Genomic DNA, 16028 nt, shown 5'->3' with positions numbered 1-16028 from the left:
AGATTTGAGGAAGTCTTGCGGGACATGACTGATCTCTTCTAGTATTTGAAAGAATGTAAATCTAGAAAACGATTAGACTTGCTCTTTTTGGTCTCAGTAGAGACTTAGGAGAGGACTGGAGGTTTCAAAGAGACAAATTTAGGCTTGGTATAGTGAAAAAAAATTCTGATGGAGACACCTAAAAAGAGGATGAGCTCTCTTAAGAAGCAATAAATTCACCCTAAGTGGAGAATTTCAAGGAGATGTCATTGGTTAGAGACATTATACAGAGGATTTCTACATTTCCGTAGATTGAACTAGGTGACCTCTGGGATACCTTTTATCTGTGAGATTCTGTAACTCTATTAGGTATGCTTCATTTTCTCAATGAAACTGTAAGCATCTTGAAGGCAAAAATGATCATATATCTCAATATTGTAACATCAGGGACATTTAATGCTCAGTTAATATCTACTCAAAAGCAATGTTCATCTCTTATACTTCTCTCTAGCCTCCATAGTACCTACCGTGTAGTAGGCATGCAAGAAATATTTGCCAAATGCTTGGTTACATGTCTTTTTTTGATGTCATTTAAAGTCCTTTCACAATCCTCAAAATCCTCTCTGATATTTTCTCACCGTCCTACCCCAGCCCACACACCCCTGACTATTTAGAACACTACAAGTTAAGTAAGAAACCCCCCTGGCGCATAGTAGGCATTTAATAAATGTATATTGATTGACTGATTGATTATGTGGTCCTGGACCCACTGTCCTATCTTGTCCTGGTCCAAAGTCTAACTGGAATCATGCGCTCAACACTGGGTTAGCTACTGTATGTTTTCACAGAAACAGAATATCAGAGCTGAAAGTGCGCTGGGGGATCAAATAGCCTAATTCTCTCATTTCAGAGATGAAGCAACCAAGGTTCAGAAGAAGGCGGGTAACTTGGGAAAGATTATATACCTAGTCAGGATCACAGGCTGGAATGAAAGTCAGGTCCCCTGATCTTGCCAGGATGCTTGGCTTTACTGTCTTTCTAACCTCCACCCTTTACCCTGTCATCCGCTTCCCAGATACAGAGAGAGCCAAAGGCACACAAATATTCTCCTTTTCACATACAGTCTTCCTGCACTTACACATTTTTATTAAGCTCCATTTGACCAAATGCCATCTTATATTATTCTGCTAAGTTGCTAGGGTCTCTGGAAACAGAGTAATACAGAAAAGATACTAAACCATTGCAAAGCAGCTTTGTGTTTAGCTCACTCCCAACTAGGTGAGGTGCGTTCCAGGAAGTTTTAAATTAACTTTAAGAAGTCATGCAGGGGCAGGGTAGCTTGGTTATTCACCCCTAAGGAACTGATTTTTCTCTTTCTTTGTACGAACTATATGGCCCACAACCAACCCAAAGGACAGAATAAACACAGTCCTGTTAGGGATGAAAGCATAAAGAATCAGACTATTCATCAGAAGATCATGAGTTTTTTCATATAATTTGTTAAATTACATGGAAAGATTTCCAGGTGGGAAACTGAATAGTGAAGAGTGGAGAAGCAGAGGGGAGCGGAGACACACTGGGTACAGAGTTCACTCAGCCGGTCAGCTGATATGAAAACGCCTAATACCAGCCATTCTTAATACTACTTTCCCAGGTACCCCCCTACCTTTATCCTGGCCCTGCTTTTCAAGTTCAAGGCTCTGTTAGGATCAGCTGTGTCCTGGTTCACTCTCATGTCTTCCTCTCTTTATCCCTTATTGAGAACTGAAACTGTCAGAGCTGAGCATGCCCAGTCAACATAGGTAGCCTTTGCTTGCACATCAGAGTAGAAACTACTGCACTCTTTATAGTCTTTTCATTGTTTGTTTACATTAGAGATCTCAAAAGGAGAAGTTGGAAACTCTCCCTCCCCTTCCCCCTATTCCTTTACATGAGTGAGTAAGACCTTTTCAAAGAGTGTGAGTCTTAGAAATATGTTGCAGGTCAGTCACTTCTACTGAGAGGCTTTCATGTATGTACACCGACAATTCCTGAAATACAGCATTGCCGTATGCATAGCCCTGGCTTCATGAGCTAAGATAAGTGTCTTTGGGAAGAATGTACTATGGTAATAAACTAAGCAAGTCAAATTAACTTCCTAGCTCTGGGACTTTGGGCAAGTCATTTAACCCTTCACTGAGCCTTAGTTTTCTCACTGGCAAAATGGGCCTGATATCTCTGGCACCTATCTACCTTGTAATGCTGTTAGGAGAATCAGAGCTGATAAATATATGTAAAGAGCTTGCTCTGCAAAGCACTTGAAAGCACTATTTAAATATCACCTATTTTATTGGTCACCAACTCCCCTTACAAGCACAGAGACTCATGAGGCTCAAAACAGTCTACTTAAGGTTAAAGAAAACAAGTAGACCTCATATTAAAGCCATTAGAAAATAATATTACCTCTGGTCTTCCTGATCCCAGGTCTGGAACTCTGCCCACTATGCTACCTAGCTGCCTCTAATGAGCCACCAATGCCTTTGCCCTTGTTAAGTTGTAGATTTGGAAGCCTGCAGCAACGCACTCCCATCTCCAGCTAGCTGTGAAGAATATTCTTTGATAAATTTCCCTTGAACACATAATTCTTTTATATGAATTTACTTTTTCCTTCCCTAGTGGAGATTGTCACACAATCATCTGGACAGATAATGACCACCAAATGAAGGAACTGAAACGAGTAGGACAAACTGATCAAGTCTCTTCTATGTTTTCAAATTCCTTAAACCTAGGGAACCCTCATTCTAATAACTTGAGTGAATGGCACTAATTTGTCCCTCCCTCTCCAATCATTTGCTAAGTCTTATCAATTTTACCTCCACAATAAATCTCCTATCTGTGCCCTTCTTCCTGCTCATAGAGTTTCCACCCAAATTCATACCTTATCATTTCTCCTGGATTGCTATAATAGCCTTCCTGTCTCCATTGTTGACCTTTTCCAATCCATCCTCCAGAGAGCAGCCAAATTGATATTTCTAAAGGACAAATCTGATGCTGTCAGTCTCATGCAAGGAAACTACAGTAGGGTAAAATCACTTTCTTAACTTGAATGAAAGAAACTCCTAAAATTTGAACTTTCTACCCCTGAAAGCAAAACCCACTTTCAAGAAATTGATGAATAATCTAGAATTATAGAAGCCTAACAGTATAAACTTGGCATGCATACTAGGAGGGGAGGAGGTACCAACCACTACTCTAAACTGTAGCCTAGTATCAAGGGTATATTGGAACCAGCTCAGGTCTGATTGTTGAATTTTTAATGTGAACATTTACACCTCAGAAATTAGCATTTGTACAAATCAAGGCTTGATTATTTGTTTTGTTGATGTCTATACTTTAAAAAATGAGGGAGAAAATGCTAATAACGCAACTTAAAACTAAAGGCATGTCAGGCACACATTCCCTTTGAAGAGCTGGTTATTAAACATTTACCAGTTCGCATTTGCCTCATATCTTCTAAGAGTTAATACAGTAATCCCTATTTCTCATCTCCACAAATTCCTGATGAAATTTTATAACAGGTTCTCTCAGGGATGGTTTTTGAATCCATGAAAAGCCGCAGGGACTTTGAGAGCTGCAGTCAGAAGGAACCTCAGCAGCCATTTGGCCCAATCCTTACCTAAAGCATGAATCTTATCTATGATACTTCCAACACATGGCTATCTAAACTCTGCTTGAAGGATTACAATGATGGAGAAATCATTTGGAGTTTTCTTTCTTTTTCTAAATACCTCTCTATTACTTCTGTCGAGCAAAAGTTCTTCTCCCTAAGATTCTATCCAAATGGTCCTAGTTTTTGTCCTCTGGTGCTAAGCAGAATAAGTCTAATTTTTTATTATATGATAGTCCTTTAAATATTTGAAGACAGCTATTGTGTCCTTTTTTTTTTTTTTGAGACAATTGGGGTTAAGTGACTTGCCTAAGGTCACTCAGCTAGTAAGTATCTGAAACTGCCCCTTACTAAGTCTTCTCTGCATCATATAAGTCTTCTCCATTTCTTTCAATCAGTCCTCATGTGGCAGGATTTTCTGGCCCCTCCATGTATTGGTTGTTCTCTAGTTTACCAATATTTCCTTTAAAATATCACCCCAAACTCAACACAACATTCTGAATATGTTTTCACCAGGACGGAGAATAGTGGGCCCTTTGTCTCTCTCATTTTGGATACTATACTTTTACATTTATGCACAATGCATCCTGGACATGCATCAGTATCTTTGTTCACTGCTTTATCACAAGGCTGACTCATATCAAGCTTGCAATCCACTAAAGCACTTAGGTGTTTTGTTTTCCCCACAGGAAATGCATTCTAGTCATGTCTCTATAATCCTGATCTCACGCAGTACAATTCATGTGATTCTTGTGAACCTAACATTTTATCACTAATATCTTACTAGCTTCAATCTCCTATTATAGCCTGACAAGGGCATTTTAGCTCTTGATTTATTTTTTTTTCTCCAGTGTATTACTTATCTATTTGGTCCAACTCTGTACCATATGCAAATTTGGTAAGCATACTTTACCTCTATTCCTTCATCCCAGTCACTGGCATATATTAAATAGAATAAGAATAGGGCTAGAGCTCTGGAACACTCAGCTCTCATCACCACTGGTCTGTGCCTTTTCCTTCCTCCCTCCCTCGGGCTAATTGATTACTACTAAGCTTGAATAAAATGTGTGTCAATAACTCTATCTTCCCATGAGATGGAGGAGCGCCAGGCTTTACCTACCATCCACCTTGTCACTGACTCCCAAGGTCCTCCAGCCTTACAATCTTCTCTATGTGCCCTGCAGTCCTTTGCTGTCACACTGCTACAATTTGAGAACCTCGTGGATGGATCTTGCCACCCACACCACCGATGTACACTTGGAGCCTCTCCAACTGAGCTGTAGACAAATGTTCTTTTATGTGTTGTCTCCCCCAGTTAGAGAGTAAGTTCCTTCAGATGGGAGTCTATTTCATTTTTCTGTTTGTATCTGCAACACTTAGCACAATGTTTGGCACATAGTAAGCTCTTACTAAATACATTCCATTCATGTATTCATTTATCTACTTGAGACTACCTTGTAGGTTGACATGAATAGGTTAATCAGCATTCTTTAGGTCACCCAGTGCTGAACACACTTAAATGATTAATAATAACAGCTAATACCTACAGTGTGTTAAGCATTTTGTAATAATTATCGTATTTGATCCTCACAACAACTCTGGGAGGTAAGTGCTATTGTTACCCCCATTTTACAGATGAAGAAACTGAGACAAAAAGAAGTTAAATGATTTTCCCAGGATCACACAACTAATATCTAAGGCCGAATTTTAATTCAGATTTTCCAGAGTCCAGGCTCTTCTTTCCATCTATTGCTCTACTTAGCTGCTATTTAGACCTAGGAGATCATAATCTACCTCATCTCTCCACTTTGATAACAGGGATATCATGAAGGACTTTGTCAAATGGATTATTCAAATTCAGATATAATACATCCATAACATTCTACTAGTTACTAATTTGGGAAAACAAGAAAATGAGATTAGTCTGGGATGACTTTGTTCTTAATGACTCCATGTTGGCTCATCTTGAGAAGCTGGGTGGGGAAATGGAAAAATTATGATATCTATTTTTTTGGTTAGAAGATCTGGAGTCAAATATCAGTTTTCCTTCTTGTGACCTTGTGAAAGTGACTTACACCTTTTTATGCCTTAGTCTCTTAATCTAAAGGAGTGGACCTAAATCCTATCTCTAAATCCTATGATAAGTACTTATCTTTCTAATGGCTCATAAACTATGCCTTTCATAATCTGCTTTTTTAACTTTACCTGGAATTTGTAGAGGTAAAAAGTATAATGTGTTAATGTTTTTTAGAAGAGTAGGGCATCATAGGAAAACATATGAATTGATTCAAAGTGAAGTAAACGGAACCAGAAAAACAATATGCACAATAACTCTAATATTAATAGAAGACTGGAAAACCTAAACTAAATGCAATTTAGTTATGCTCATCTAGCTGTCCCTGAAAATAAAAGCAGGCAGGCAAGTGGTGCAGGGAATAAAGCACCAGGCCTGAAGTCAGGAAGAATCATCTTCCTGAATTCAAATTCAGCCTCAGAAACTTACTAGCTGTGTTACCACGGGCAAGTCACTTAACCCTGTTTGCCTCGGTTTCCTCATCTGTAAAATGAGCTGGAGAAGGAAATGGCAAAGCACTCCAGTATCTTTGCCAAGAAAACCCCAAATGGTGTTATGAGTCAGACATGACTGAAATGACAGAATAAGAGTAGAAAACATCCCTTTTCTTTGCAGATGTGGGAGCCTCTGTGTAAGGAACATTGGTATAAATTGTCAAGACTTGGTTGATATGTCAGTTAGTTTTACTAAATTTACTAATTGTTTTCTTCTTTCTTTTTTATTCTTTGTTTCAAGGAATAGCTATCTAAGCAGGAAGATGATGGTGATAGAGAATCAAGGGTGTGCTGGTAAAACTAAAAAGAGAAAATAATCTAAGCTTGGTACACTCTAAGTTTAATCTATTATTATTAGCATTTTTGCCATCACTTTCTTAAGTCTAGAAATCAACAAAATAATAAATAAGTCCTGATTTTTAGCATTTGCTGATTTCTGGGGTGTAAGTAAACATTTAGACCAAAAATTTAACAATGGACTCTCAGGAGACCCTGCTGCAGTACACTGTGTAAAACACAAAATACAAGAACATTTTTAGGAAGGAGATTAAGGCATAGCTTAGTTTAATGATTGGTGCTTCTTTTCCTCCTAACACATTTTCCAAGTTTCATAATACCTGATCTGCCCAAAAAGCAGGTGGTTGGCCATGCTATTCATGGGAGGTTTCCTCTAAGGCTGTGATTGAGCCTGGCACGTAGCATTTTGGGACTATGCTTTGGCTCCTGCTTTTCAAATTGCTGATTTGCTGATTCCTGTCCTTTGGACCTCATCTAATCAGCTCTCAAGTCTTCTCCTTCAACCTTGCCTTTGCTTGGCCTCTAGCACCACATTTTTCGGAAAAGGTAGTATTTTCAGTATTGAGTCATAGCATTAGCTACGAATTGCACAATGGATACAGAGCTCCTCAGCTTGACTCAGCAACCACTAAACCATTTCCAAAGCTGAGTTTAACACCTCATTGCCTCGTTATATGATAGAAGTTTCAGAGTTGACTTGCCTCTAACATGGTTTACTTAATACTAGAGAAGAAATGATCACTTGGCACAAATTGAACTGCTAAGCTGGAATTTTGAGGTGCAACTTATTAGTGAACTGAAAGGCCAGTATTATTTCTTTCTAAACCATTTCCTCTGTGTTATAAATCATAAGGGGGTGGGGAGGTGGGGTCCCAGTCTATGAATTCACTGGTGTAGAGAATTCCTGGATGAGTAAACTCCCTATACCAGTGTAGGTTGGCACCTTCTCTGCAATCTATAGCCTTTTTAAAAATTATTTTTAAAATGTATTTTATTTTTAATTCATGGTGCAAAACAAGCATTTTCATAACACAATACAATAAAAAGATGATTACACATGATGATTGCAACCTATAGTTTTAGATATTTAACTAGAGTACTGAGATTCTGTGCCTTGTCCAAGGTCACAATATCAGAATGTGTCAAAGGAAGAACCGTAACTTAATTCTTTTTGGCTTTTAGGCTATGTTTTTATCTACTTTTTTATAGTAACCCATTGTTGTAAATTATAACACTGAAAAATGTACTCATGTTGACTTTAAGCAATTATGTAGGACCTGGCATTAAGGAGATTTAGGTTCAAATGCCACTTCTAAAACATAAATAGCTTCAGCCTTCTGAACCACAGACAATCCTCTAGGATATTCCATGTTAGGTTGAGTTGGGAGCCCCATGCCTGCGAAATCACAGAATAGATTCTGCCAAGAAGATAATTACAATTGCAGCATTATGTATCAGGCAATGCATTATTCTTACAGTACAAGTTATAGAGTAAGTATCTCTTTGTAGGTTCTTACTGACATAAATCTGAATAACTAATGACAGAAATATTACTGAGGAAACCACTCAAAGAAACACTGCTGTAGGTAAAGTAGGCCCCTATCATACTTCCTGATTAACACACTTCTTCTTAGGAAGAATTCTGCAGGTGAGTTTCATGAGTTATCAGGAAAGCATTTCATTTTCATTTTTCTTTGTAGATGCTCAAGCATCAATTCAAATTATTTCCTGGTTTGCCTGTGAGTGAAAACTAAGAGGAAACTTGAAAACAAAGGTATTGGTGGGTTACTACTCCTTCAAAGGCAGTGGTGGTTTACTTTAAAGGTGCTCAAAGAAACCTTTAGTTTCTCCTGTTTCCCTTCCTTTGCCAACCAATGTTGTTACAGCCAAAAAGACAAAACTGTGTAAAACAAACAAGCACTTATGAAGCACCTCCTGTGTGTCAGGTACCATGCTAAGTGTAGGATATATATATATATGAAAGGCGTGGGGGACAAAAGACAGTTCCTACTCTCTCAGAGCTCTCAATCTAATAGGGAGATGACATACAAATAACTATGTAGAAACAAGACATAGATTGGATAAACTGGAGATAAACAACAGAAGAACATTAAGGTGATCAGGAAAGACTACCTGTAGATAATGGGATTTTAGTTAGGAATTGATCCTTCAAGTCAAGGAAGGCAGGGAATAGAGATGAGGAAGGGAGAGCCTGACAGACAGGGTTACAGCCAGTGAAAATGCCTAGAATCTGGGGGGAGGAGGGAGAAACAGCATGTATACATAGGAATAAATGCAAAGTCCATGCAAAGTAATTTCCAGGGGAAATGCACAGAGTCTAATATGAAAGATATTTTGTTAATAGTACAGCAATTGTTGCATAATGCAAATTGGAATAGTAGTAAAAAATGAGATGGCAATACTTGGAAGGATAACTTGAATGTGTATGAGGGAGCAAAGAAGGGAATATCTGCTCACGCAGTGTATCACTGAGTATCATGGGTGAAGTCAGTGGAGAGTAGAGGCTTCCCCTTTTCACAAGAACAAAGTTCACAAGAACAAAGTCAACCTTAATTTTATTATCAGCCTATTTGTAAGAGGAAGAAAGAACTCAGGAAAACAGAATCTTATTGTCTATGCTTCAACTAACCTAGACTATTTACTGTTCTCCTATGCTTGTAATGTACCTTTCAGCTGCCCAATCTTCTACTGTTGAAATCCTATCCATATTTCAGGGTGCAGGAGCCACCTCTTTTATGGAAGACTCTGATCAACTAAAATTTGTATCTCATTTGGAAATCTGCAATTAAATCCCTCCTTCCCCCAACTCAATACACTAGTAACTCCCTATTACTTCCTTGCTGGATCAAATATAAAGAGCATATAAAATGGCATTTAAAGCCCTTCACATCCTGGCTCCAAACCACTTTTCTAATCTCACACGTTATTTCTCTCTACATACCCTGCCATATAATGACATTGGCTTTCTTGAAGCTTTTTACTCGCAGCACTCTCCCAGCTCCATGCTTTTTCCTTGGCTGTCCCCCATGTTCTCTCTTCTCATTGGTCTCCTTGATTCACTTTCGTTTTTCAAGACTCAATTCAAATCCCACCTTCTGTAGTAGGCTTTTTCCCACCCCTTCCTTCTCCACCCTTCCCTCTGAGATTGCCTTCCATTTATACTGCATTTATCTTGTATGTGCATAGTTTTTTGCATTTTATCTCCTCCACTAAAATATGAATTCCTTGAAGACAGAGAGTCTTTACCTTTGGCAGAAGGGCATCTCTAGTATTTAGCATAGTGCCTACACATAATAAGAGTTTAATAAATGCTCATTGACTGACTGACTTTACTACCTTTTAAATTTCCCCTATTAAATTGTAAGTTCCATGAGGGCATAGGTTCATTCAATTTCCCCAGGTTCTGGTACACAAAGAGACAGGGACTGGACCTTTAATTTCACTACTAGGAAAGTTTAGGTGAAGAAAATCCCTCTACCAATGCTTGCCAAATTCTCTGTAATTTATAATCTCAGAGACTTGCCTAGAGTTGAAGTGTCAAACACTTATGAGTCCCACAACACTCTCACATATGGCTTGAATGAGATTAAAATTTAATTGGGAAATATTTAGCAAAATAAATAAAAATGCAGTAAATCATACATGATATTACATTTTACAACCATGTCAATATGTAACTCACAGGGATCCTTATGTATGGCTTAGGGGCCCCCATTTCTATTTGAGATTGAAATTACTGACCAGAGCACTGAGAGGCTAAGTGACTTTCCCAAAGTCACACAGACAATATGTGTCAGAGGGGCTCAAAACTAGCTATTCATCCACTACACTATAATACCTTTTATTTTATTGGAGACACTCACCAGTACATATTCAAGTTTTTCCATTATGGTAATTATTTCTGCAGTTAGGCCACAAATTATTGCATCTGCTACCTTTTAAATTTTTCTCTCAAAATCCTAATTTCCCTCATGAAGTCTTTGGGAACATCTTATTGTAGTTTGATACTCTTTTGTGATTGTATAGAGTTTTGCATTTCTTCAGGTGTTTGTTCAATTTCCAATGCTTTGAAATATTTATTTAGAGTGATTTGTTATTTTTAGATGTCTTGATGTTCATCTTCCCTTCTAATTTCAAATATCTTTTCTACTGATTTAGTTTCTTGTAACTAGGTTTCTAATTGAATTCTAGTCTTCCTAAGATCTTTGATTGGTTCAGCCTTTTTTTCTTATACTTTCCTGTCATTCCCTTTCTGACTCCTTCCCCTTTGATGGGTGCTTGAGGCTGGACCTTAAAGCTGTCTCAGTCTCTTCTCATGTTGGGGAATTTATTTTTCACTGGCTTCAGTCCCTACTCCAAGTAGTTTCTTGGAGGGGGGTAGTAGATGGGATAGGACTAGCCTCAGCTGGATTCCATTTCCTTTTACTTCAGACACAGTACAAATATAAATGCTGGCTGCTTGCCCCAATTCCCTTTATTTTTTAGTTCTTAGGCTAGACTGAGTCAATGTGCTGCTTTTTTCAGGCTAAGGGAAGGATGAAGTAGATATTCTTAGCAGAGCTTTTGCTGCCATGAGATTTCCTAACTTAGAGGGCCACCCCATGCAGAAGGGATGTTGGCATCTACCCCTCTTGTACTTTCCCCTCTTCCATAGGGAGCTGGTCAGAGTTAACATCCTCTGCTTGTTGTAACAGGACACTGGAGTGTTACATTGGGATGTGCCAATAGAGACTGTGGCAGGAGGGAAATATCTGAGTGGATCCCAAAGGACTCAGTGAGTGAGTTTGTGTCAGAATGTGGAGGCTGGTGGGGGAGTGATGCACAAGTGCGTTTAGGGATTGATTAGCAGTTTCCATTGTTAATTCATAAGGCTGTTACCCTGTTGGGCTTCTTGATATTTTGTCCTGTGGAAATATCTAACTTTGATGCATAATTTTTTTTGAGGGATTTTTAAGAGTTAGTAAAAATTAGGGAAAATGCCTAGCCCCTCCTCTCATTGTTCACCTCCTCTTCACATCCTCCCACAGTAGACTGTAAATATTTCTTATATTTAATTATGTTCTCCTATCACAATCCTTTTTCTTCAACTCAAGCCTATAATGGAAAGTGTTGAAGCTTATCATATGACATTATACTTCCTTTCTATATGATTCTCCTTGTTACTATTTTGGGCAAAGGTTCATGGGAGTGGGAATGGGGATAGAGGAGGAGAATGAAAAGTAAAAAAGAATTTTGATCTTCACCGCATATGGAGCTTTCCTGGCATACCATGCCTTTATGAATTATATCATAGAATGATGGGGACAATGAGAGAGAAAGGTGAAAAAAAGTAAAACCGCTTCCTTTATAAAGACACTGTATTTTGTTATGTGGTATAAACACTTGTGTACAAGCCCCTTGAGGTCAAGGACTATTTAATTTTGTCTTTATATCCCTATTGCCTTGCAAATAGTAGGTACTTAATAAGTGCTTGTTGATTGATATGTGCATATAGATATGTGCATTGGCATCAAATGCTCATAGATTAAGGGTTAGAGTCCAGCAAGTCAACTCCCTCTGGGAAACAAAGACCCAGGTAGGTCATGAGTTACTTAAGGTCACAGAAGTATTAAGTCAAACACAGGATATGAACTCAGATGCTTTTTCCATAGTACCATTGCCTCCCTAAAAAAAGTTTCTTATTAGCATGCTGAAAATGTTTGACTGCGATGATTAATGAAAAATACACAACATATATGAGCTTAAACATGAAATATTAAATTAAACTTCTAGTTCCTCACAGTTCTCTTTTTTATTTCCCCTAATGTAATTCCCTAGAGGTAGTGTAGCCTAATGGACAGAGTTGGCATCAGTGTTAGAAAGATCTTGGTTTCAGACCTACCTGTGTCACTAATCATCTATGTGATACTGGGCAAACTACCCCAACCACCACCTTGAGAGGTAAATTGCAGGACAGTGGTCCATGTAAATAAGTAGAGAGACATTTCCTCCCTGGGAAATCCTTTTCCACACCAAGGAAAACACAGGTCCCAGAGTTCACACAACTGATCCCCTTTTCTCAATTCCTTCACTTTCTTCTGCCCTTGAAAATATGTCCCTGATTAAGATCAAACTTCTTTAAGAAAGAAATTTGGAAGCACAAGGCCAGGATGAATGTGCAGTCCTGGATTTACCAAAAACCCAGGGTGACCTGAGGAACAGATCTTTCCTCCCTCTCTTCCTGGCTGTCTCAGACCCCGTCCAAGGTCTCCTAATCAATGTTTTCTGACTTCCAGTAGCTCAAGCAGACTTGTCCCTGATGTCCCTGCAGCTGGCTCTCACCTTCTCACCAGAGAACCCCACTACCCTTTAAGATTTATATTAGGTACTAAAGCTCTCTCACTGGGCTCTCAGACAAAACTGTAAAAGTCCTGCCTCCTCTATCTTGCCTCATTAAAACTGTGCAAGGCTCTAGGCTAGTTCTGCTTGGCCCTCAGGGAACCCTGGTGGAAGCATTATAAGCCCCGGCTTCCAGTATTGCTGGTTCTGGACAACCCCCTCCCCCACTACCAGGCCAGTCAACCGAGGGGAACAAGGCTGGTGGAGGAGTCATCTCAGTCTCTGGATTCGGAAGGGTAGGGTTTATGATGGATAGAAGAGGGAGATTCTTTTTGAGAGAATGAGTAGAACTACAGTGGGGAGGATGCATTTGCGATGTTTATCTTAAGACTCAGAAACAATACTGCCTCAGATGCTTGCTGGCTGAGTGACCCTGAGTTAAGTCACTTAACCTGTTTGTGCCTCCAGTTTCTCATCTGTAAGATGGGATGGGTTGGATTTGTTATCTTGCAAGATCTCTTTTAGTTCTAAATCTGTGATTATTTAATCCTAACTCTGTTTCCATTGGAGGAAAATTGTCTTCTGGGTTCCTAATCAGTGACACCTCAGGACACAGCTAATTCACAAACTGGAGATGGCTTGTTTTGTCCACAACTGTCCGTTACATCTTCTTTTCCCCCTAAAATCCAATAAGACAAAAGGGCTTCTACTTTAGCCTGAGGTACACCACAAAAGTCATCTTTCTAGGCTCTCTCGGCGTGTACCAATGCTCTTACACGTGCTGCAAAGGTGTCCCTGGAAGGAGTATAACCTTAGCTCCATCTTAAGGTCACTTAGTGCATATTCCAAACACAAAACTTTCTTCAAGAATCAAACAAAACTTCCTTTTTTTATTTTTTAAAAAGCACATTTCTTCCTCTAAATTCCAAAAGCTAGAATCAGTAGGGAGAAAAAAGGAACTTTTGAAGTCACAGTGTCTCCTTGGAAGGCTATCAAGTCAGCATGTTTCCAAAAAAGGCAGGACAACCAGAAGAATGTAACCTGATCTATAAAAACAACCGTAACTATCTATCTACACTGTACCTTGAGAGGATCCCTGTTAATCATAGAAATCAAGGCAATTGATAAAAACTAAAAGAAAAAACTCACCATTGTTTTTCTGATGAGTCCCCAAGTCTGCCGTACAGTATGCCAATGATGCTGTGACTTGGACAGTGAATGTGCAAGTTAACCCCAGGGCAGGCACTTCCTTTTTTCTTTTTTTTTTTTCAGTTGTGTGGTCTCCGCACCCTTTTACACACAGATATGTAGTTTCTTGTTTGCATGTTATCTCCAGTGAGCACATAATTTGTGAGACCAAGAAGTGGGGTTTATCTGGTTAAGAACAAAGGACTGTGTGAATATGTACATGCTCTTGAAAAATATAATTCACATTTATGTAGTGACATGTCTTACAAAGAACTTTTCTTACAACACTCCTGTGAGGACAGAGATGGATAGACAGACAGACAGAGTGACAGAGACAAGCATAAGGTGACATAAAGAGACAGAGACAGAAACAGAGAGGCAGAGAGCACTTTACATAGGGACACTATGTCATTTAATTCTTGTAAGGCAGGTACTGTGTGTTATTGTTCAGTCACTTTCAGTTGTTTTCAACTCTGTGAACCCATTTGGGGTTTTCTTAAGCAAAGATACTGGAGTGGTTTGCCATTTCCTTCTCCAATTTGTTTTACGAATGAGGAAACTGAGGCAAGCAGGATTAAGTGACTTGTCCAGGGTCACACAGCTAGTAAATGTCTGAAGCCAGATTTGAATTCAGGAGGAATAGTCTTCCTGACTCCGGGACCAATACTCTATGGGGGTGGAGGCAGGGAACCTACAGCCTCCAGGCTACATGTGGTCTTCTAGGTCCTTGTGTGACCTCGTAACTGAGTCCAAATTTTACAGAACAAATCCTTTTATTAAGGGGATTTGTTGTGTGAAGTTTGGATTCAGTCAAAGGGCCACACCTGAGGATGTAGAGGGCCACATGTGGTCTGGTGACCACAGGTTCCCCACACCTGTTCTATCCACTGCACTACCCAGTCTCCCTTTAGGCATTCTAGCTATTAGTATCTTTATTATATAGATGAGGAAACTGAAGTTCAGAGAGAGAACTTAGGTAACTTGCTTCTGCTGTTCCATGGCTCATTAATAATCATAAGAGACAAGGTTTGGTCCTAGCTCTTTCTGTCTTCAAGGCCAGCACTCTATTTACAACTTACTTAACTTTGTTGAGCATCTTACCAAAGTTCTGATACTGCAATTCAGTCAAGTTGTCAATGTTTCTAGTTAAAAATGAAATTCCAGCCCAAATCAATCTAACATAGACTTACTTGAATGGACCTCTAAGCCCCCACCTCCTTAATCAGCTCCACTCTTTTGACCTTCCAGTGTTACTCCACTTGTTAAGATGGAGACTTAAGTGTGTTTCTTGGCAGGAATAAAGAAAACAGTCAATAGCAGGGGACAATAGAGATGATGGGTACAATTTTCTGGAGAAGATGGGAGGGGATGGAATGGGATCAAGGGGATTTGCCTTGGTGAAGAGAAGGTTCGCCTCTTCATCTGAGACTGAAGTAGAAGAGTAGGGAATGGGGGATGATGATGGGAATTCAGGGTGAATGGCCTGTGTTTTCTCAATAAAGTATCTTCAGTTTGAAAGCGAGGAGAAGGGAGAGAAATGGAGTAAGAGGTTTGAGGAGAGAACAGGAGCCCCTTCATTGAGGAAGAATAAACCACTGCTTTGCTGATGTTGGCAGCAAAGTTGAGAATGGATCACATACATTTGTAGAGGACTCAGTTGGCATAGTTGCATGACTTTTCCCAGCTTCATTCAGTAGTATGTGCGTAGAAGCCCAATATTAATCTCAGAATGGGTTTGGTCAGGCATCTGTAGCAAAAGGACAAGGAAGCAAGAGATTTTGTAGATTGCCCCATTATTATTCCCCTCTTTTCCAGTCTTCAGTTTCTCCTTTTTTACTGGTAGCTTCCCTGTTGCCTGCAAATATACCAAGTCCCCTTTATCATTTAAAAAAAAAAAAACCCAAAAAAGCCCTTCACTTGATATTAATATCCCCTCAAGTTATCATCTCATATCTCTCCTCCTTTTTTCAAATTCCTAGAAAAAAGCTATCATAAATATGGTTAAGCCTCC

The 16028-nt window shown here is 39.2% G+C and overlaps 1 protein-coding gene across 3 annotated transcripts in view; it reads right to left on the bottom strand.

Annotated features, from left to right (window-relative positions):
* FYB1 (FYN binding protein 1) overlaps positions 1–15759 on the bottom strand; it is a 195285-nt gene extending 179526 nt beyond the window's left edge. The window contains exons 1-2 of one of the 3 annotated variants that reach the window (XM_072605775.1): positions 15658–15759; positions 13979–14203 (exon numbers count right to left, since the gene is read on the bottom strand). In XM_072605775.1, coding sequence (XP_072461876.1) covers positions 13979–13981 — 3 coding nt within the window. In that variant the 5' untranslated portion in view covers positions 13982–14203; positions 15658–15759. Of the gene's footprint in view, positions 1–1645; positions 1800–13978; positions 14204–15657 lie in introns of those variants that run through there. The other 2 variants (XM_072605773.1, XM_072605777.1) reach the window with 2 other exon arrangements.
* Between the last annotated feature and the right edge of the window lie 269 nt (positions 15760–16028).

The sequence above is a fragment of the Notamacropus eugenii genome, chromosome 4 (genome assembly GCF_028372415.1).
Source record: "Notamacropus eugenii isolate mMacEug1 chromosome 4, mMacEug1.pri_v2, whole genome shotgun sequence".
NCBI classification, from domain to species: Eukaryota; Metazoa; Chordata; class Mammalia; order Diprotodontia; family Macropodidae; genus Notamacropus; species Notamacropus eugenii.
Note: the sequence above shows the minus strand (reverse complement) of the source record. Positions and strands in the feature narration are given on the sequence as shown.